Source organism: Achroia grisella, unplaced genomic scaffold, assembly GCF_030625045.1.
Source record: "Achroia grisella isolate CSIRO2021 unplaced genomic scaffold, CSIRO_AGI_Agris_v1 utg3926, whole genome shotgun sequence".
Lineage (NCBI taxonomy): Eukaryota > Metazoa > Arthropoda > Insecta > Lepidoptera > Pyralidae > Achroia > Achroia grisella.
The window spans coordinates 26,823-48,842 of record NW_026712836.1 but is presented as its reverse complement, the minus strand read 5'-3'; the positions used below and the strand labels follow the sequence as shown (position 1 = coordinate 48,842).

At 38.7% G+C, this 22,020-nt stretch overlaps 3 protein-coding genes across 3 annotated transcripts; 1 reads left to right on the top strand and 2 right to left on the bottom strand.

Annotated features, from left to right (window-relative positions):
• Positions 1-2,814: 2,814 nt before the first annotated feature.
• LOC131844077 (uncharacterized) lies at positions 2,815-3,886 on the bottom strand. The gene has a single exon (XM_059192852.1). The coding sequence runs from the start codon at positions 3,803-3,805 to the stop codon at positions 3,026-3,028; it is 780 nt and encodes a 259-aa protein (XP_059048835.1). The 5' UTR covers positions 3,806-3,886; the 3' UTR covers positions 2,815-3,025.
• Positions 3,887-4,101: 215 nt separating this feature from the next.
• LOC131844079 (uncharacterized) lies at positions 4,102-7,408 on the bottom strand. Its single transcript, XM_059192855.1, has 3 exons — positions 7,207-7,408; positions 5,623-7,025; positions 4,102-4,170 (listed from the first exon to the last, which is right to left on the bottom strand). Exons 1-3 carry the CDS (start codon positions 7,406-7,408, stop codon positions 4,102-4,104), a joined length of 1,674 nt encoding a protein of 557 aa, XP_059048838.1.
• Positions 7,409-11,245: 3,837 nt separating this feature from the next.
• On the top strand, positions 11,246-12,448 carry LOC131844078 (uncharacterized). Its single transcript, XM_059192854.1, has one exon. The coding sequence runs from the start codon at positions 11,246-11,248 to the stop codon at positions 12,446-12,448; it is 1,203 nt and encodes a 400-aa protein (XP_059048837.1).
• Positions 12,449-22,020: the final 9,572 nt, after the last annotated feature.

Sequence of the window (22,020 nt, the reverse complement as noted above, 5' to 3'; positions counted from 1 at the left end):
TACATACTCCATCCAACTCTATTCGCGGAAGGGTACTCCAATTTATTTTGGCTATGTAACGTGGGCTGCCGATAATTATGGTCTGAGTTTTTGCCGGGTTTAACGCCAAACCGAAAGATTTAGACCAGTCAGATATTACGTCCAGATCTCTAGTAATTGTCTGTATAGCAGTAGTAATGTCACTTAACGAAGCTTGTGTATATATCTGAAGATCATCTGCATAAAGGTGGTATGAGGAATGAAGTTGCATGGTGATAGAGTTAATGAATAACGCGAAAAGAAGAGGAGATAAGACGCCACCCTGAGGAACGCCGGCAGAAGTGTGACACCACGATGAAAGGGTATTGTCGATACGTATACGTTGCCGGCGCCCATACAGGTAACTACGAAACCAGTCAGTTACCATTGGAGATATGTTGATTGAACGCATGCGTGCTAACAGAATGTCAATATCTACAGAATTAAACGCATTACTAAAGTCCAGTAATGTAAGAACTGTTAGTTGCAAATTATCCATTCCGTGCCGGATGTCATCAGTGATTTTAACTAAAGCAGTGGTCGTACTATGGCCAGGTCTAAAACCTGATTGGAGTGGATTTAATAAGTCATTTCTTGATAGGAATTTACTCAGCTGATCATGGACAAGTCGTTCAAGGGCTTTAGAAAGAAAAGGAAGAATTGAGATAGGACGGTAATGGGAAAAAGAAGATGGCTTACTATTTTTGGGAAGAGGAATAATATAGGCATCTTTCCAAATGGGAGGAAAAAAACTAGAGGATAGTGAGTTGTTGAAAATAGCGGAAATACTAGGGAGGATAATATCAAGGATGGGGTGGACCATAGCACGACCAACACCATCAGTACCCATGGCATCAGAGTGGATAGATAACAGGCTCTTCTCAACATCACAATTAGTAACCTGACTAAACTTGAAACATGGATAATCAGGAGTTGGTGTAGTTGAAAGGAAATTTAATGTATTTGTTTTAATGTTGTTGTCAATAACAACGGAAGATGAGAAGTCCCTGTTAAGGTTGTCTAAGTCGACATCGAAAGAACTGTTGATAGAATTACGATTTTTACCAACTCCTAGAGATTTGAGATATTTCCAGACTCTGGCTGGATTACCATTCTCGACAGATTTATGAATATGGCGACGTTGTGCCTCTCTACACACCTTATTGCAGTGATTTCTAGCTTTGATATATTGTTCTCGATATTTATCTGGGTCAGATTTAAATTTAGCTTTCGCCTTGTTTTTTATGGCCTGGATGTCCCTGATTTCCTTTGTTAACCACGGCGCAGGTAGATGCTTCACACGAATAGGTCGAACAGGAGCATGGCGATCATATAGGTCAGTGACAATTTTGTTAAACATCTCCACCTGATCTTCGACAGATGCTGTATTATGAACTGAGGTCCAATCAATACCCAGGGCATCCTCACGCAAAAGATTTAAATCGATAGCACCAAAATTACGCTGCAAGAGGATTTTATGTCTGCGTTTTGGAGGACGTATTCTGAAAGATAGGAAAATAAGGTCATGAAATGAAAAGGCATCCGCAGTGTGTTGACCATGTTTATCAACGAGATTAGGAGAAGAGACGAGGATAAGATCTAAAAGGGAAGGTTTGCAGCTAGGGAAGTAATGCGTGGCATGCAGGGGTAGGATAGTAAGGTTACAGGAATTAGCTACAGAGCGGAGACGATGTGAGCGATAATCGTTTTTTATAAGACAAGTGTTAAAGTCTCCTAAAATTATTGTGTGCTCATAGGATGGGATCATATTCTCTAACAGGTTTTCTAAAGGAGTAAAGTAATCAATTGTAGGAGAAGGACTATAGACAACGCCTAGGAGGATTTTGGAATGAGAAAGACTGACTTCAGTGAAAAGGTGTTCTGCTTCAGTGGAGGGATTGTTACTACTTGAGCAAGAAATTATATTGTATGGAATATGTGAACGCAGGTAGATAGCAACACCACCACCACCCTTACCAATACGATCGTTTCGGATAAGAGCAAAGCCAGGCAATGAGTAACAGGAAGATGGGAGACAAGGCTTCAGCCAAGATTCAGATACTAAAATAGCATGTATATTACTGACATCAAAAGACGCCAGCATATCTGGGAAATGAGCAGGAATGCTCTGCGCATTAATATGCACAACATTAAAATTTTTATTTACAGTGGCAAACTCAGCTTGCAGAATTTCGTCTAAGGGAGTAGGTAAACTATAAAAGCTGGTGTCACTAACGCTAGAAGAAGCGGAGTGAAAACTTTCGTTTTGCATCATTGACATCATTACTTGCACAAATATATACTTATAAAAAATAAATCAATAATATACAATAACAATAAATTAAGATATACCTAACTATAATAATAATAAAAAAATACAAAGACAGTACCTCTACCCGCCAGTTGAACAGTAAGATATGGACACATTTTTACAATTCGGTACGATATTACAAGTAAGTTTTGATTCAACAATTAACTTAACATTGCATATAAAAAAAGTAGTATTAAGTAAAAGTAAGTAAGTAAAGTAGTAAGAACAAGGTAAAATAACGATAAAAAATAATTTTTAATCATAGATTCGATGTCTATGATTGATGGCAGTATGAAATTACATAGATCGAAGTGAAAGAGATAAACGTAGTGATTTCAAGTTCCTCCTCTAATAATGTGACTCTTACAATGTTTCGCGGTCTTTGACATATAACATGACGTATGACAGATGTCAGTGATTAATTATTAAGTTGTCAAACCAAACTATCAGGAACGTCAACATGTATATCAAGAATAAAATAACAATAACAAAAATTAGGAAAAAAAGTAAATAAAATAGAAATGTGAAGTGAGTTACGTATTAATTCAGTAATAAAACCATGAACTACCTACATTTCAATAAAAGTAAAATAAGAGGAAGTTACGAACAGTTTTGAAACTAGATATGCTTACATAGAACTCACATTACTTAAATGATTACAGTATAAGAAGGAACATCACAAACACTCAATCACGATCACCTTCTAGCGACTCGCTTGTTGCGGGCCGCTACCGCAGCAGAAACCTTCGGTGCAACTGACCCTCTAGCTTCTGGTGTAACCGAACTGACAGCTTCCGGCGCAACCACAGCAGCGGCAGAAAGAGTGCCTATAAGTTTGTTTACCTCCGTTATGGTGGTGATCCGATGTTTTGTGCCGTCATCTCCGGCGATAAACACAAATCCATCGCGTGTCCAGCACTTCTTAATACCAAAGTGGCGTCGAGCGCACATGAAAGCCTCGTGTCTCCCTTTAGTTAAAAACTCAGAGACTGTGATACCAGTATCCTTGAGCCCAGTCTTAGCAAACCAGATTTTATTCCGTAAAGCAAGATCTGAAAATTTTACCAGGATAGGACGAGGCTTGTCACCAGATGTTCGTCCCACTCGGTGACATCTGCTGATGTTAACTACAGTGAAGCCTGGAATCTTCAATTTGTCTGCAACAACTTTGACTACATCTTGCGAAGTATTACTGCCACTGGACTCTTGTACCCCATGTAATAACAAGATCTTTCTTCGACTTCGCATCTCAAATTGGTCCATCTGGTTAGCTAGCAGTTCAAGCTGTTGCTGAAGGTTGCAGAATGTACTTGTGACGAATGTTTGGAAAACTGCAAAGTCAGCAGTTATCGAAGACACAGTGCTTGGTGTGGTGCTTGGTGCTGTGCTAATCTTTTGCAAATCATTTTGAAAGACAGCCATCTTTTCGTTTAATTGTTCCATCATACTGAAAAATGTACCTTGTAGTGCGTCCATAGTGAGTTTTTGGAAGGAGTCAATGTTACTGGTACAGGTAGAAATACACTATCTCTTGTAGTTTGACATATAAAAACTTAAAAAAATATAGATATAATAATTATTTATTAGTATAATCTGAGAGCACTTTTTATTTGAGTGTATAGATGTGCAGCTACCCACAAAAAAAAAAAGTGATCTGATCAAAAGCCGCCAACCAATAATCAATCTTACAACGCGTCAGTAACTACAAAACGAAACAATATCGCGTTGTAGAAATTGAACAGCGCCATCTAGTGACAACTATGTAAACTAAATTACCAAAGACGATTAAACATACCGCCCACCATGGACAGAATGTCCATCACCCCGCCCACCATGAACTTCTATACAAATACTTAGTGGACTGTAAACAAATCTTTAATGCTTCATGGTGAGAAAAGAAACAAAAAACACAACAATTACATAAATTCTTTAGAGAGAACATACACACAACATATTATAACTATAATCCTTCTAAAACTTAATCTATACTTAAACTTCTTTAATAACAAAAAACACTCATTAATTGATTCAATATCATCCTTCTTTAGATCAAACTTATTGAAAAAACTAAACAATTATACTAAGTTTTCATGAAAAATTTTTTTTAAAAACATATAAAGGTTCTGTACCATCCATAAACTTGTGTATGTCAATGTACTACTGTGTACTGCTTGTCTCAGTACAGTTAGCCAACAACATTTCTCAAGACGCCAACATGTGTAATTAAATCTTCGACTCTTTATTCAACGGAACAAGTAATATTTAAAAGGGTAAGTATTTCTTCAATCACTTTCATTTATTAATTACTAAACTTATATAAATTTATATTTAACGTTCACTGCAATTACTAGCATCAATATAATTAAATCTCATATTTTCATTTCATGCATCATTTCTCTGTTTAATTTAATCCTTTTCTTTTTCAGCCATCCAGGACCAGTTAAGAATGTAAACTCACAGATAAATCCTCGAATATTATTCTGGTAAGTATTTAATCTTTCAGCCTTGGTGATTTGCAGCATCAACACATCATTTTGGTAAGTAATCCATTTTTTATATAATTTTTCAGGTAGTGCAGTACTGCATACATTTCTATAGACAAACCATTTCAACAATTTTATTAATTTAGTTATTTTACAGTTTATTACTGAATTAGTTATAACCAACATCTGTATAGTAATTATTAAATCACCCTGATTACAGGTAAGACTTAACATATCAATTTTTAACCCATACATTGGTTTTTTGTTATTATCATCCATCATCTGCACAGAACTACTGTTAACTTTCCATTTTTTATCTTTAAAACTCTTTATTTCTAATGAATTTTTTATATTAACACAAAATCTTTTTCTTTCCAGATTTCCAGTACTTAACTGATCATAGAGAGTATAACCTGTCAACCTAAGATATATTATAGTAATGTTCATCATTCTACTTTCTACATGAGTTAGGAGGTTTTTAATTTTACTATACTCCATGACTTCATTTCCATATTGATGTATTAACTTAGATAATGTTGGTAATCTCTTTTCCAATGGTTTAGTATATTGACTATGAAAACCTTGGTCACAAAAAGGATTTTTTACAATATATTTTCCCTTATTATTTCTTTTTATCTTGCTTGCTTCGATTCCCTTATATTTTTTAACTTCAATTATTTCTTTTACTTTTATTTTTTGTTTAACTTGCTGTTTTTCGATTTTTTGTAGCATACTTGTTTCCTTAACTATAGCATGCATGCATATGACAGAACTATGAAAGTTTTTTATTCTTTTAATACCAGATTGTACCTTACCAGATAATATCCATCCCAGTTTAGTATTTTGGGCCACTGGCATATCTGGTCCGCATCTAATTAAACCTTCTTGAATAACTTGATAATATACATCTGAGCCTAGAAGTATATCAATCTTATTAGGCATATTATAAGTAGGATCTGCTAACCTTACATCTGGTATACTTGACCACCTCTGCACAGGAACTTCCTTATCCGGCAGCAATGTGGTAATTTCTTTCAAAACATGGGCTTTGACCTGCGTAACAAATTTTGGATTAATTAGTGATTGTATGTTAATATTGACCACACATTGTGAGGTCACAACGGAATCCCGATCACTTCCTAATCCAGATACATAACTTTTACTTGCTTTCTTCTGCAGTCCAAGAAGTTGAACTGCTGACTCCGTTATGAACGAAGCCTGCGATCCTTGGTCCAATAATGACCGTAGTGTTAGATATGTACCTGATTTTGTCATTGCCCCCACTAATGCAGTAGGCAGTAAAATGTGGCCTTGCATATTGATGTGGCATGTGGTAATACGTTCGGTTGTTTCATCTTCTTCTATAATTTCTGGTTTAACAATATTTTGTTCTTCTTCTCCTGGTGAATTCTGTGGATTGACACTGTCTCTTGTTTTAGACATAGAATTCATGTGTAGCAACGAATGGTGTTTTCTTTGACAAATTTTACACTTGGATGGTACACGACACGAATATACAGAATGGTTAGAGCCAAAACAATTAAAGCAAAATCCCTGAGTTTGCACGAAACTACGACGTGCTTCTGGCTCTTCCTTTACAAATTTCTTACAATTAGATAATCTGTGATTATCTGAGCAAAATGGACATTTCATTATTTCAGTAACATGCAGCGCTTTTGTTTTAATAATACTTTTAGTTAACCTAGTATCCAAAAATTCAAGTGATCTAAATCTTTGATTTAAAAACTCAGAAAATTGTTTATAAGTTGGTAAAGATTCAGTACTATCGCTTAATCTCGATTCCCACAATTTTCGAGATTCTGTATCCAACTTAAGAGACAAAATATGAATTATAATAATATCCCAAGTTTCAGTTTGAAGGCCTAAATTAGTTAAAGCATTTATACATTCATTACTTGTATCTAATAGTTCCTTTAATGTATTTGATGACTCATATGTAATGTTCTTTTGACTCATAAATCTTTTTAAGATTGAATTTGCAATATATCGTTTATTATTGTACCTAGCTTCCAACTGATTCCAACAAACAAGATAATTATCACTAGTTACAGGAACATGTCTTAATAGTTGTTCAGCTTCTCCTGATAGATGGGTTTTTAAATAATGTAATTTTTGTACATTATCCAATGCACTATTAGTGTGTACAAGAGACATAAACAGATCTCTGAAGCTAGTCCAATCTGAATAACTGCCTGAAAACATGGGGATAGTAATTTTAGCTAATCTGACACTATGAGCTTGTTCATTAGAACTATTATTTATTTTAGAAATTATGGATATATTAGGTTTAATTTCATTTAATTTATCTTTAAGACTTGTAATCAAAAAATAATTCTTGGGTAACTTCATAAATATTACAGGTGACATACTTACTAATTTCTAATTCCTCCTCATCATAATTAGCTATAAGTTTATTATGAATATCTACAAATGAAGACCACTGTGATTCTAAAGCTTCAAGCCGCGTTTCTATGTATGATACAGTCAAACGATCTTTGGGTGACTTTTTAAAGTTACTTCTGGCCTTACTTATTGTTTTGTTAGAGTTAATCTGAACCTTTATCAAAGAATCCATTATGTAAATTTATGATCAATACCTTGTAATTAGTCTATAATAATATTTTATGCACTATAATTAGAATATTTTGTGTATGTACAAAATATAGGTACTCGTTATAAATTTATGCTCTAAATCCAAATTGCAATATGAAAAGTTCAAATTACTTTAACAATGCATAGAAAATTCAGTATATTTTAACTAACAAATTGTTACAAATTTATTTCACACAAATAACCTTACTATTATTCTTATAATATATAATTGTAAATTGCAACTGCAATAATTATGACAAGTTTTGATACTAAATAGTTTAAATATGACGATTTTACAAGTCCCAGTAGAAATTTCTTGAATTTTTTCAAATGTTTTAGTTCACTATTTATTAATGTGACATTCAGCATGGATCGCCCGTAGTAACCCTTTTTTTTCGTAATTATTCAGTCTCTGATTTAACTTGAACTATTTTGCAAAATCTAATATTTTTTCAAAGTTATTTCACATGAACATATAAGGTTGAAAATTACTAACACTGAATATAATTAAATGTACTCACAGATTATCCGGTAAAACACTCACTTAACACTTCTACTTAGATATATTTTTGCTTGCCGCTCCGTTCATTGCTCCATCCATAGATTAGCGCTCCGCTTTGCATCTGCAGGACGCCGTCAGGTTGCACCGTTACTCCAACGTTACACAAACTCCAACATATGTACATGTATTCCTTATTAACTGCACAATGTGCCTCGTCCTTGACAACAATCCACTGCGCCCTTGGGTGTGAATGAGTAACTCGTGACGTATTATATTCCAAATGCTAGATCCGGCTCGAAGGACCATATGTACACTCGCCGATGCTTCACAAGTACACTTCCATTACTTTAATGAAAGTCAGGAGAATAAAAACACTTTAATTTTCAACACAAGTTTAATGGGATCGTAATTACTACAATAATACAACAATATATACATTAATGTGATCTGATCAAAAGTCGCCAACCAATAATCAATCTTACAACGCGTCAGTAACTACAAAACGAAACAATATCGCGTTGTAGAAATTGAACAGCGCCATCTAGTGACAACTATGTAAACTAAATTACCAAAGACGATTAAACATACCACTATCTCTAATTCAAGTCTATTCTCCTACCGAGAGCTCCAGCGAAGAAGAAATAGACAAATTTTACAATGACTTAAAGACAGCACAAGAATTAGCTGATAAAACCTTAATAATTATGGGAGACTTCAACGCAAAAATAGGACATCCACAGCCGCACGAAAATATAATAATGGGAAAGTATGGATACGGAAAACGTAATAAGAGGGGAGAACGTTTAATACAGTTTGCATATGAAAACAAACTATCAATAATGAACACTTATTTTATCAAGAAAAAAATCCAGAAAGTGGACGTGGTTATCTCCAGATCAAAAAACAAAAAATGAAATAGACTTCATACTAAGTCACAACCCAAAATCAGTAGCGAACATAGAGATACTAAACAATCTTAACTTCCCATCTGACCACAGAATTGTAAGATGTTCTCTAAAAATACAGACATGCAAAGCTAGTCGTAGGACATTCAAGTCCATACCCAACATGCTAAAGTACACTTGTGACAAAAATAGCTACATACAAAACCTAAAACAGAACTCAACAAAGTTATACAAATCTATGGAGAACTCTGACAATATACTAATACTAAGTATCGAATTAGAAAAAACAATCTCAAGAAGCCTTATACTCAGTGAAAATAAAAGATGCGATGGTAAAAAGACAAAATTATTAGTGAAGAAACATTTAATCTCATTTCCGAAAGAACAAAATTATTGAAAAGTAAATTAAAATCTAAAGAAAGGAAAGAAAAATTAAAGCAGCTGTTTAAAAATTGTAACAGAGCAATTAGAAAAGACTATGAATCATACAGAAAATCAGTTATAGAAAGAAATATGACAACTTACCGCAGCTCAAAAAGAGCTTTTAAAGAATTGGCAACTCATAAAACCTGGATTGAATGTCTAAAGAAGTTAGAGACAGGTCAGATATAATGAAAAGGGCAACGGAATTCTATACCAACCTATACAAAGGACCTCCACAAGCAAAAACCATAGCGGGCAAAAGTAATTTTGGGTTCAATGATGACCAAACTACAATAACATGGGATCCAATAACAGAAAGTGAACTATTGAGTCACATTAAGAAACTAAAACCTGAAAAAAGTCCAGGTCCAGATGGAATCTCCAATGAAGCTTTAAAAATCGGAGCACAATGGCTAGTACAATTTATACTCAATCTGTTTAACCTAATCTTAAAACAGGAACAAGTACCAACACAGTGGTGCAAATCCACAATAATACTACTCTACAAAAAAGGGAATCCACTTGACATTGGTAATTACAGGCCCATTAGTTTATTAACAACAACTTACAAACTCTTCTCGTCAATTATTCTTAGCAGAATAGCACCAGAAATTAATAAAAATCAATCCATAGAACAAGCAGGGTTTCGGCCAAATTACTCGACAATTGACCATATACATACTATGGAACAAATAATCGAAAAATACAAGGAGTTTAACAAACCAATATACATAGCATTTGTGGATTATACCAAAGCATTTGACAGCTTAATACATTCATCTATATGGGAAGCATTAAGAAGTAATAACATAAGCGAAAAATACATAAACATTATAAAGAACATTTACTCCAAAAGTACAAGTAGAGTCAAATTAGAAAAATTGGGTAAAGAATTCCCAATTGAAAAAGGTGTGAAACAAGGGGATCCTCTCTCTCCTAAATTGTTCATAGCGGTACTTGAGCAAATTTTTACAAACATTATTTGGGGAAACAAAGGAATACAAATATTGAATAAAAGGCTAACCCATTTAAGGTTCGCAAACGATATAGCTCTTTTTAGTGAAACGGCCACAGACTTAAACAAAATGCTAAATAATTTAGATGCAGAGAGTAGAAGGATAGGTCTTCATATGAATTCTTCAAAAACAAAAATTATGACTAACAGCTACAAACAAACAATCAAAATAGATGGAATAGAAATAGAATATGTGGATGACTATGTGTATTTGGGTAAAATGGTTTCGTTTGACCCCAATAGTAACGAAAATGAAATTGACAGAAGGATAAATGTAACATAGAAGAAATACTGGACACAGAAAGAAATTCTAAAAGGGAACTACAACTTGAAAATGAAAAAGATAATAATGGATTCCTGCATCCTGCCAAGCTTAACTTATGCAAGCCAAACATGGGTATATACGGAAAAATTAAAAAACAAAGTCCTGTCCTATCAGCACGTAATGGAGAGAAGTATACCAAAGCTACGCAGAATACATAAAATAAGGAACACAGTCATTCGCGAGAAGACAAAAATAAAAGATGCACTTCAACATGGCCTAAGACAGAAATGGAAATGGGCAGGTCACGTAGCTAGGTACAAAGACAAAAGGTGGACTTACCAACTAACAAAGTGGCGGGGACCGACAGGAAAAAGGCGAGTAGGTCGACAGAGAAAGAGATGGTCTGATGACATTAAAGAAGTGGCCGGGGAAAACTGGATGAGCGTGGCTGTGAATAGAGGGAAATGGAACAAGTTGGAGGAGGCTTTTACCCACATGGGACCATATATATATATAAAAAAAATCCTAACTTAAAATATGTAATATATGGACAATAAAGCTTTAATAATAATAATAATAAAGCTTTAATAATAATAATAAGCCTTTCAAAGTCCAACCCCGCGTCCGAGCTGATCATCTAGCTCACGTGAAAGGCGGTCACGCGTATATATAAAACCTACGCGGCCAAAGGGGCCATGGCAATTATAAAGATGGCGAGTATAAATAAAGAAAACGGAATAGGGTCGCTGCCCGGGGGCCGCCGGGGCACGTCTACAACTGGCGGTAGGCGTGACAGAATGCAAGCCAGCCGACCGGCCACACCACCTGGCCGGTCCGACCCCTTGCCATCGACATCAGCTGGCTTGGCACCGGCAGGGCCGTCACAGGCCCAGCAATCGGCGCCCGCCACTGGTGGTACACGTCGCATGAGATGGTCGAGAGCCATGAATGAAGACCTCATGCGAGCGTTCTACAGGGCTACAGGGACGGAAACAGGCAGAACAGGATACAGGGCAGTAATGCACCGCGAGTTTCTGCGTCTTTTACCGGAGCTAATCGTCTCGGAACAGAACCTAGCCGATAGAGTTCGGTACATACAGCGCTCTGGTATGTTTAGCGCGACCGAACTCGAACGATTGCGAAGTGAAGTTGTTCCAGAAGCAGACCCCACGACCGTGGAGCAACCCATCTCAGACGTGCTACCTAACGTAGAGATGGTTGCCGAAAGGCCTTCAGAAGCGGATGCGGACGGAACAACTTCCCAGGATATAGAGCATATGAGGAGCATACTAGAAGGGGCGATTCTAGAGATCCGAAGAACTCCCCTTGAAGAGAGACCGAAGCTTCCCCGGCTACATCCAAATGTGGCGACGCGGGATGCCATTGAGGCCGCAAATGGACTGCTGCCTCAATACCTTGAGGGCAGCAGTGACCTGGGAGAGACGAGTTCAATCCTCTTTGCCGCTGCATTGGCAGTATGCCGATATACTAGCGCAAAAATGCCCCGGGCTGGACGTAATATCCAAAGGGATAATGCGAAACCAGCCTGGAAAAGAAGGATTGAGCGACGGATCACCCAGGCCAGGGTCCTCATTGGCAGACTGCTCTGCTTCAGGGAGGGCAATACACGCCCGAGAATTATGCGCTCCGTAAAAAAGGCCTTTGCTGGGACAGGTGTACGTCTGTTCCAGCCGGACTTCGGACAAAAACTTACGGAGCGTATAGACGACCTGAAGCAAAAGGTCGCTGCATGGGGGAAGCGACTCCGACGGTACTCTGAGAGGGTCGAGAGGTATCAACAGAATCGTCTCTTTATGAGTGATCAACGGAAGTTTTATAGAAACTTGGAGCGCCCAAAACTACAGCCCACAGGACAAAGACCCGAAACAGCCAATTTCGTCGCCTTCTGGTGACAGCTGTGGTCTGAACCTGTGGAACATGAGGAGGGCGCATGGATGCACGGTGTTGAGGAAGCATGTGCTCGAATAACACCGATGAACGTCATTGCCATTACGCAGGAGGACGTGGTTGCTGCGATCCGTCGGGCTCCGAACTGGAAAAGTCCGGGAATCGACGGATTGCAACACTACTGGTTAAAGGCGTTCTCGGCCAGCCATGCAACCTTAGCCGTGCAATTCCAGAGTGCCCTCGAAAACAGGGCGCTCCCGAACTTCCTTACAACCGGGATCACTCATTTAGCTCCTAAGACGGACGATACCGCGGATCCATCTAAATATCGCCCCATAACTTGTCTTACGACAATATATAAGACGTTAACATCTGTTCTGAGCGCTAAGATCTCTCGTCATGTGTACGAAAACAAGATCCTATCTAGCGCTCAGAACGGATGCAGGGGCGGTAGCCGCGGATCGAAGGAGCTTCTCCTCATTGATGCTGTCGCTGGCCAAGTGGTTAAGCGGAACCGTCGGAATTTCTCCGCTGCTTGGATAGACTATAAAAAGGCGTTCGATTCCGTGCCCCACTCATGGCTTCGGAGGATACTCGAGCTGTACAAGATCGACGGTACGGTTCGGGTGTTCCTGGAGACATGCATGGGGCAATGGACGACGATCCTGTCTATCCAGGGCGAGCGATTAACGGATACCGCTGACCGGATTGAGATTAAGAGGGGAATATTCCAGGGCGATTGTTTGAGTCCACTTTGGTTTTGCCTGTCCCTGAATCCTCTCAGTACTTTACTGGAGAATTCGGGGACTGGATTTCAGTATCGGAGAGGAGGTACACGAGTGTCTCACCTTCTGTACATGGATGACTTGAAACTACTAGCTCCGAGTGTCGAACGCCTGAGAGAGCTGTTAAATATTGTAAACGATTATAGCAGCTCTGTTAGGATGGCACTCGGAATAGACAAGTGCGCGGTTCTCCATGTGCAGAGGGGACGGGTCAATCAAACTGAAGGGATCGTTACAGATCCCTCCAACATCAAAACCCTCTCCGACGCTGAAACATACCGGTATCTGGGCATGTCACAAAACATCGGTGTGAGGGAGACGGATATGAAACAGTCAGTCCGTGAGGAATTTTTTGCGCGCCTTACGAGAGTACTGAAAAGTTCCTTGTCGGGTGTCAATAAGATCCGAGCATATAACGGCTGGGTCATACCCGTACTCCTTTACACTTTTGGCGTGCTCAGATGGTCTCAAACCGAACTCGAAGCCCTGGATCGGAAAGTCCGCACAACTATGACCCTCCATAGAATGCATCACCCGAAATCGTCAATCATGAGGCTGTACATCCCGCGGAAGGCTGGTGGTCGAGGCTTGTTAAGCGTTAAGACCATGCACAACCGCGAGATTGACAGCCTCAGGACATATTTTCTGGAGAAAAGAGACGAGGGTTTGCATAGAGAAGTCATAGAATGTGACAAAGGATTCACCCCTCTTTCTCTGGCTAAAGAGGACTGGCGAAAACCCGAAGTCCTGGGTACCTCTCAGCGGGAGGCCGTGTGGAAAGAGAAGGAGTTGCACGGAAGGTTCTTCAAAGCCCTTCACGGGCCGTACGTCAACACGAAGACCTCCGTGCACTGGCTACAGTTCGGTGATCTCTTCGGAGAGACCGAGGGTTTTGTCTGTGCAATACAGGATCAGGTGGTTAAGACGAACAATTACCGAAAGCACATTCTGAAGGATGGCACTGAGGACATCTGTCGGGCATGTCGCCATCCCGGAGAGTCACTCAGACATGTGCTTTCGGGTTGTTCAGCTCTTGCCAACACTGAGTACTTGCACAGACACAACCAGGTAGCCAAAATACTCCATCAAGAACTAGCTCTGAAGTACGGCCTCGCGAATGAGAGGTTGCCGTACTATAAGTACGAGCCCCAGCCGGTCCTCGAAAGCGGCAGCGTCAAGCTCTACTGGGACCGATCCATCATCACGGACAGGACCGTTCTTGCGAACAAACCTGATATCGTGGTGATGGATCGGGCACTTTCGAGGGTGTTTTTGGTGGACATCACCATACCGCATGACGAGAACCTCGTGAAAGCCGAAACTGAGAAAAAGAGAAAGTACCTCGACCTGGCTCACGAGGTGACCGAAATGTGGGGGGTGATGTCCACCGAAATCATTCCAATCGTTATGTCGGTGAACGGTCTTATCCCAACCAGTCTGGAACAACATCTCAGACGGTTGGGATTCCGGGGCGGTTCACTCCCGGGAAAGATGCAGAAAGCGGTGCTGTTAGATTCTGCCCGCATTGTACGCCGGTTTCTGTCCCTGGGGCCCTGAACCCCGGCCGACTGTGCTTCTGCCGGGGGTATGTTGCCATCTCCTCTCCTTAAGAGGGGAGATGAGAATTTTTGGATAAAAATAGTAATAATAATAAATATAAATTAAAATGCCATACTAACTGAAATTTATATATTGAGGAGGAAGTCATTTACTTGTCGTTTAAAAATATGAATGGACTTTGCAGTTCTGATAAATATAGATAACGAGTTCCATAACTTGATACCAGTTACTGTATAGGAATTGTGATAGAATTCAGTGGAATGGGAAGGAGTGGAAAGCAAGACATTTTCGGAAGAACTAATAATAAAGAATGAGTAGAAGAGGAAAACATGAAACGTTTAGGTAGGTGAGTAGACTACTTAACAATAACAAGATCTGTTAAACATAAAATTTTCAACTCTCAAATCGATTGTAGATATTATACAGTTGAGCCGTACTTCAATCTTGGAGTATTACACAAGCCCAAATAATAGAATTAAAAACAACCATTTCTAAAATTATATTTCAGTTAGTACTTACAATATTTGGTTTGTGAGTAATTTTTTTCACTCTCTCACTCCAATGAGAGCTCATATAATAATTGCTTAATGCTATCTATGATATAATTGGTTTTATAATGTAGTTTGTTACTTTGAAGACCAGTTAAAACACTCATACTGTCTGTGACAATTAACCATTTTTTGCAATTGCCCCTATCATCTTTTATATAACAAAGTGCATTTAAAATAAAGTTATAAATACATTTCAGGACAGACCATTGAACTTGGCACCCATTTAGATCTCATCTCTTTTGTCGTAGAAGTCAACAATCAAGGTATATATCATAATATTAAACTCGGCTATCATTTCACATTTATGTTTTTTGGCAGGAATTTTTGGGCAAATCGGGGCGGTATAACGTCCACAGATGGTTGTACTCTACAATAGAGCTCTCGTGACTTGGATCTAAATTGTTAAGACATACCCCATCTAAGGTTTTAACTCTGGAGAGTCCAACGTAAGCATGCCCTTTATTAAATATAGAGGAGCCTATGTTGAGAAGAGGACTGTCAAAACTAAGGCCTTGTGATTTGTGGATAGTAATAGCATATGTTAAGCAAATACGGAATTGTTCCCTGTCCACATATACATTATTTAATATCTGAAAATTGGTATTGACACGTTACAGTTCGTAAAGACGATATTACGTAACAAATTGACTGTTATCTATTGAATTCTCAAGAAAACAATTTGTTACCTATGAGTTCTCATTCTCGAGTTAACTATACATTCCTACTTATAACTATACTGAAATTGTTATTAATTTTTGGTTTAAACTATTGTCTATATCATACGTATTTACTAAAATAATGTAATAATAATAAAATCACAAATATACAAGTATAATTTAAGAAAACTATAAATTTCGTAGCATAAATCGCAACCTTATAGGTTAGATATCGAGAAACAAAACATTGAGACATATGAGGGCGGCTGCCATTCGCTCGGACAGGTTCGTGTCAACGTTTTATCGCACCGCTCCCACACGGCGCCCAGTGGGCTGTTGGCTTGCAAGCGACGACAGTGGACAGCTGCGGGGTCTGCGGGCGCCGCGGGGCGTCCGAGCCGGCAGCGAGCCCGATCTGCCGCGACACCTCACTCGGCCATTCCGTGCATTGGGTACCGCACGCACTTCTCTTAACACTTGTAATATATATTCTAAAATACATAATCATACAGTCCACAATGTGATATCATTTCACCACCCTAACCGGGCCTAATCAATGGTCTTTCTGCACCGGTATACAAGCCGTCTTAAGCAGAGCCAAGCTGTATATATGCAAGTCAGAAATTTGAAGACCGACACGTCGTGAATAACGGTCGCGAGTTGGACTTCGAGTATCTCTTCGTGGAGTGGAGTCGTCGCACAGCCTACATAGAAGAACCGATGTCACTTATGGGAGTATTGCATTGTATTTGAGTGAGTCCGTTCCAACTAAACAATTTTCTTATTTCTTAACGTTGCCGAAAAACTCATTCTTTACTATTCAAAACTGCATTTCTATCCCTCTTTAAATCATTTATTATTTAGCTTTGCCCTTATTTTCTTATACACAGTCACCTATAGCTTACATTACTATATACATTGTATTCTATTAATTTGCGCGCTTAGAAGCAGCTAGTAACAGCCGGTCCGGTGCATCGACCTTGCACTCGACCGTGACCGTCATTGACCGTGCGTGACATTTACCTGCGCTTGCGCTACGGACATAGCTCTTAGTAACAGCCGGTACGGTGCATTGACCTTGCACTTAAACGTGTCATTGACCGTACGCGACCTTCGGCCCCTTCTTTCGGCTTCAGCATTTTCTTAAGACTTTAATATGGCAGATTCTATTAAAACATGAATTAAAAAACCTAGTTCTATGAAGTCTAAAATTACAGTTTTTAACAATTATTTAAATTTAATCAGTAGTAATGCGGATATATCTCATTTGCAACGTTTAGACTTGGAGGAGCGTTTTAATAGGTTCGAGGCCATGTATTCCGATTTTGATGCATTACAGACCGACATCGAGGTGCTTTCTGACGACGCCGAGGCCGAGTCCACTCTGGCCGACCGTGACGAATTCGAACGCCAGTTCTTTCGTGTGGTGGCTCTCGCTCGCAGCCTACTGGCGACTTCGCGCGACGGTGCTGGGTCTGTTGCGGGTTCTGAAGATGCTAATTCAGGTGCACTCAATACAAAACAGAATTTTGTTCGTTTGCCGAAAATTTCCCTACCCTGCTACGACGGATGTTATCAATCCTGGTTGGAGTATAGGGACACATACATCTCACTGATTCACAACAATGCATGTATCGACGACATCAACAAGTTCCACTACTCACGTGCCTCACTTAAGGGTAGCGCGGCTTCAATCATTCAAAATATAGACTTCAAAGCAGAGCATTATAAAATTGCGTGGGACTTGTTGTGTGAGCGATATAACAACCGTGTCCTTGTGAATAATCACATTCAAGCGTTGTTTCATGTTGAACAGATATCGAGGGAATCAAGTGTGTCACTTAGAGGTCTGGTTGATGTCATTAATAAAAATATAAGGGCACTAACAACTCTAAATCAGCCCACTAATCATTGGGATACCCTCATCAACTTTATAATGGCAAAAAAGCTGGTCGTCACAACTAGTCGTAACTGGGAGGGACACAAAAACTCATTAGCTACTGATCCCATTTTATCACTATTTTGTACATTTTTTAATTAAAAGGGCTGACTTATTGGAGTCAGTCGAGTCAAATTTCATTAATTGCAGTACTTCAATTGTCGCTTTAAATAATCAAACTAATAATAATAAATCTATCATTACTCATAATAAGAAATCAATTTCTTATAATAAACAATCTGTCATTAAATGTCCACTTTGCTCTCAAGCACACTCATTATATTCTTGTGAATCTTTTAGGGCCTTATCTATAGAAAATCGCATTCAAAAGGCGAAGGAATATAAAGTGTGCCTAAATTGCTTACGCTTAGGCCATAACGCAAAATATTGCAAATTAACTCATTGCAAATATTGCAAAGTTAAACATAATACACTTTTACATATAGAAATAAATAGTACAATCCCATCTCATCATGTTCTGCCTTCTGCATCGCCTTCTCTGTCAAATGATGTCGCTTTATCAGCCGATACTATGCAGCTTGCTACTTCTGCGCATTGTCTACTTTCCACAGCATTGGTGAACGTGACCAACGCTACGGGCAACAAGTGCACGGCACGTCTACTGCTGGACAACGGTAGCACGGCGAACTTTGTTACGCAGAGCCTGTCGGAGAAACTGGGTTTGTCACAACGCGGTACGAGCACCAAGGTAACGGGTATAAATAGTCACGTATCTATAAGTACACAGTCTTGCAACCTCACCATAGAGTCTTTATGCTGTGCTTACAAAATTGATATCGAGTGTCACATTTTGCCTGAAATTACAAAGGTCTTACCGTCTTGGTTTGTGCATGTCAGGCATGTCCCTATCCCTGCAGGTCTTCAGTTAGCGGACCCGAATTTTAATATTCCGTCGGTCGTAGACATTCTGGTAGGGGCCGAAGTATTTTGGGATGTCCTGGGCAATAATTCTATTCATTTAGGCAAACACTTACCGACATTGTGTGAAACTAAATTCGGATGGTTAGTTTCAGGTAGGATTAAACAACCGGAATGTTCGTACTCACAGTTTTGTAATCATGTTAATATTTCAAATTCACCAGATATTACTAAATTTTGGGAGTTTGATAATATATCACCTTATCACTCTTTGTCTATTGAAGAAAAAATATGTGAGCAGCATTTTGTAACAACTACTTATCGCAAAAATGACGGTCGTTTTGTAGTTACTATGCCTTTAAAAAACTAGGTCATTCTTATGACACAGCAAAAAATCGTTTTCTGTCCCTAGAACGACGCTTTCAACGATATCCATCATTTAAAAATAAATACCTGGAGTTTATGCGCGAGTATGAACGATTAGGTCACATGACGTCGGATTCAAACTATACTACGTCAACTGAGGATACCGTAGTCACTCACTTCATTCCACATCATGGCGTCACTCGTGAATCTAGTGCTACTACCAAACTGCGCGTAGTATTTGATGCATCAGTTCCTACCAGTTCTGGCACGTCACTTAATGACATTCAGATGGTAGGACCTGTAGTTCAAGACGATCTATTATCCATTTTAATACGTTTTCGTCAACTTAGGTATGTATTTTCGAGTGACATTGAAAAGATGTATAGAGCAATAGAACTGAATCCAGACCAAAGATCTCTTCAAAAAATAGTATTCCGGTTTGACCATAAAGAACCCCTAAAAACTTATACATTAAACACACTTACATATGGTACCGCTTCCGCTCCTTATTTAGCTACTAAATGCTTAGTTAGTCTGGCGGATGACATTCAGGATAATCGAGTCAAGTGTGCAATACAACGAGATATGTATGTTGATGATTACTTAAGTGGGGGAAGTACAATCTCGGAAACCATCGAAGTAGCTAAACAAGTGCAGTCTATTCTTTCCTCTGCTAAATTCAACTTACGTAAGTGGCGTTCTAATCATCCCACTATTTTAGCACAACTTACTAACAGTCATGACACTATGAATACACCCCTAGAATTTTCTGAGCAACATTTAATCTCTTCTCAATCTAAAACACTAGGTTTATATTGGGTTTACGATTCGGATTTGCTCACCTTTAGAATTAACATTAATTCAGTAAATAAGGTCACTAAACGTCATATTCTTGCAGTAATAAGTCAAATATTCGACCCACTGGGACTCGTCGGCCCGTGCGTAGTCGAAGCTAAAATCATTCTGCAACGTTTATGGTTAGAGAAATATGACTGGGACGATGAAGTATCTCTCGAGATCAGTAACCTTTGGTCTACATTTCAAAATAGCATGTCCTCGCTTAATAGTTTAAAGATTCCTCGTTGGGTTTTGTATGAAGACTCTATCATTCACGAAGTACACGTCTTTACCGATGCGTCCGAAAGGGCGTATGGAACGTGTCTATACATTAGAACGTGTAGTGGTAGTGGTTCGATAGGTGTACAGCTTCTAGCTTCTAGAAACCGCGTAGCGCCAATTAAACCAACGACAATGCCGAGGCTTGAACTTTGTGGAGCTTTGTTAGGTGCAAGACTGTGTATCAAAGTTCAAAAATCATTGAATATACCTATCCATAAATGTAGATTCTGGTGTGACTCGACTATAGTATTAGGTTGGTTGTCGACTCCTGCTAACCAACTTAATCCTTTCGTTAGAAACCGAGTGCATGAAAGCACATACGGTCATACTTGGAGCTACGTACCGTCGAAGGACAACCCGGCGGATCTTGTTTCGCGTGGAGTAAAGGCCGACGTTATCGGAACTACCCCTTTATGGTGGTCCGGACCTTCGTTTTTACTTAAAAATGAAAATGAGTGGCCAATAATGCCAAACAAAACGAAACATGATTTGCCGGAAATAGTAACTCATTTTATTAGTAGTGACAATCAATCATGTGGTAATTCATCATCTAGTAACACTTATTCATTATTGATACAACATTTATTAGAAAATCATTCAAGCTTAACTAAAATACAAAGAATAATAGCATACATACAAAGATTTATTCATAATTTAAAACATAATAGTAACAAATTCTGCGGCAATCTCTCTACGAGAGAACTGCAAGAATCATTAATTTATATTTTACATTTGTCACAAATTGATATGTTTCCAAACGAATTTGAAATTCTAAAATCTGGTCAGACATTGCCACACAAAAGTAGACTACTTGCTTTGACACCATTTTTAGATAATGATAACCTTATCCGCGTGGGCGGAAGACTTGACAATTCCCCTTACGACTTTAACATGAAACATCCTATAGTTATATGCAGCAAACATAAATTGACAAGACTTATATTTCAAATGCAGCATATTAAATTACTCCACGCCGGTCCTCAATTATTATTGTCTCACATTCGTCATACTTACTGGCCTCTAGGAGGCAGAAACTTGTCTAAATTAATTGTAAAGAAATGTGTTACTTGTTTCAGACATAAGTCTAAAAATGTCCAGCCTATAATGGGTCAGCTGCCGTTAGCTAGGACACAACTTGAATTCCCATTTCTACATTGTTATGTTGACTATGCTGGACCAGTATTGATAGCTAATCGTAAGGGCCGCGGGAGCAAACTTTCAAAATCGTATATGTGCATCTTTGTTTGCTCTGCAGTGAAAGCTGTACATTTGGAGCTCGTCACAGATCTGACCACTGAGGCTTATATGGCCGCTTTCTATTGTTGAATAAATATCGTAATAAGTTTTTGGTTATACTAATTTTGTTAATGATAGGTGAAATAGTTTGAATTTGTACGGGCAAGACGTTGATAATTATTATCTACAAAATCCAACTTATGCATATTATAGTATAAGTTATCGTTCGTATGATCAATAGGAAATTGGAAAGTAATAGTAGCCTTGAAACGGGCTGTTTGTCATATTCCCAGCCCTGATGGGCTTTTGTGGGAATAATCGAGAGCTGGATCACTTTATTTCTGGTTCCAGAAGTGGGTCCGGCAAATTTTCGGACTCTGCTACGAGACATTTTACTTCCTCCATAATCTCACTGTCACAGGGAGGCTCGGTAGTCTGTAACAACTGAATTGCTTCAGGTATTATACCCATTATGAACCTGTTTCG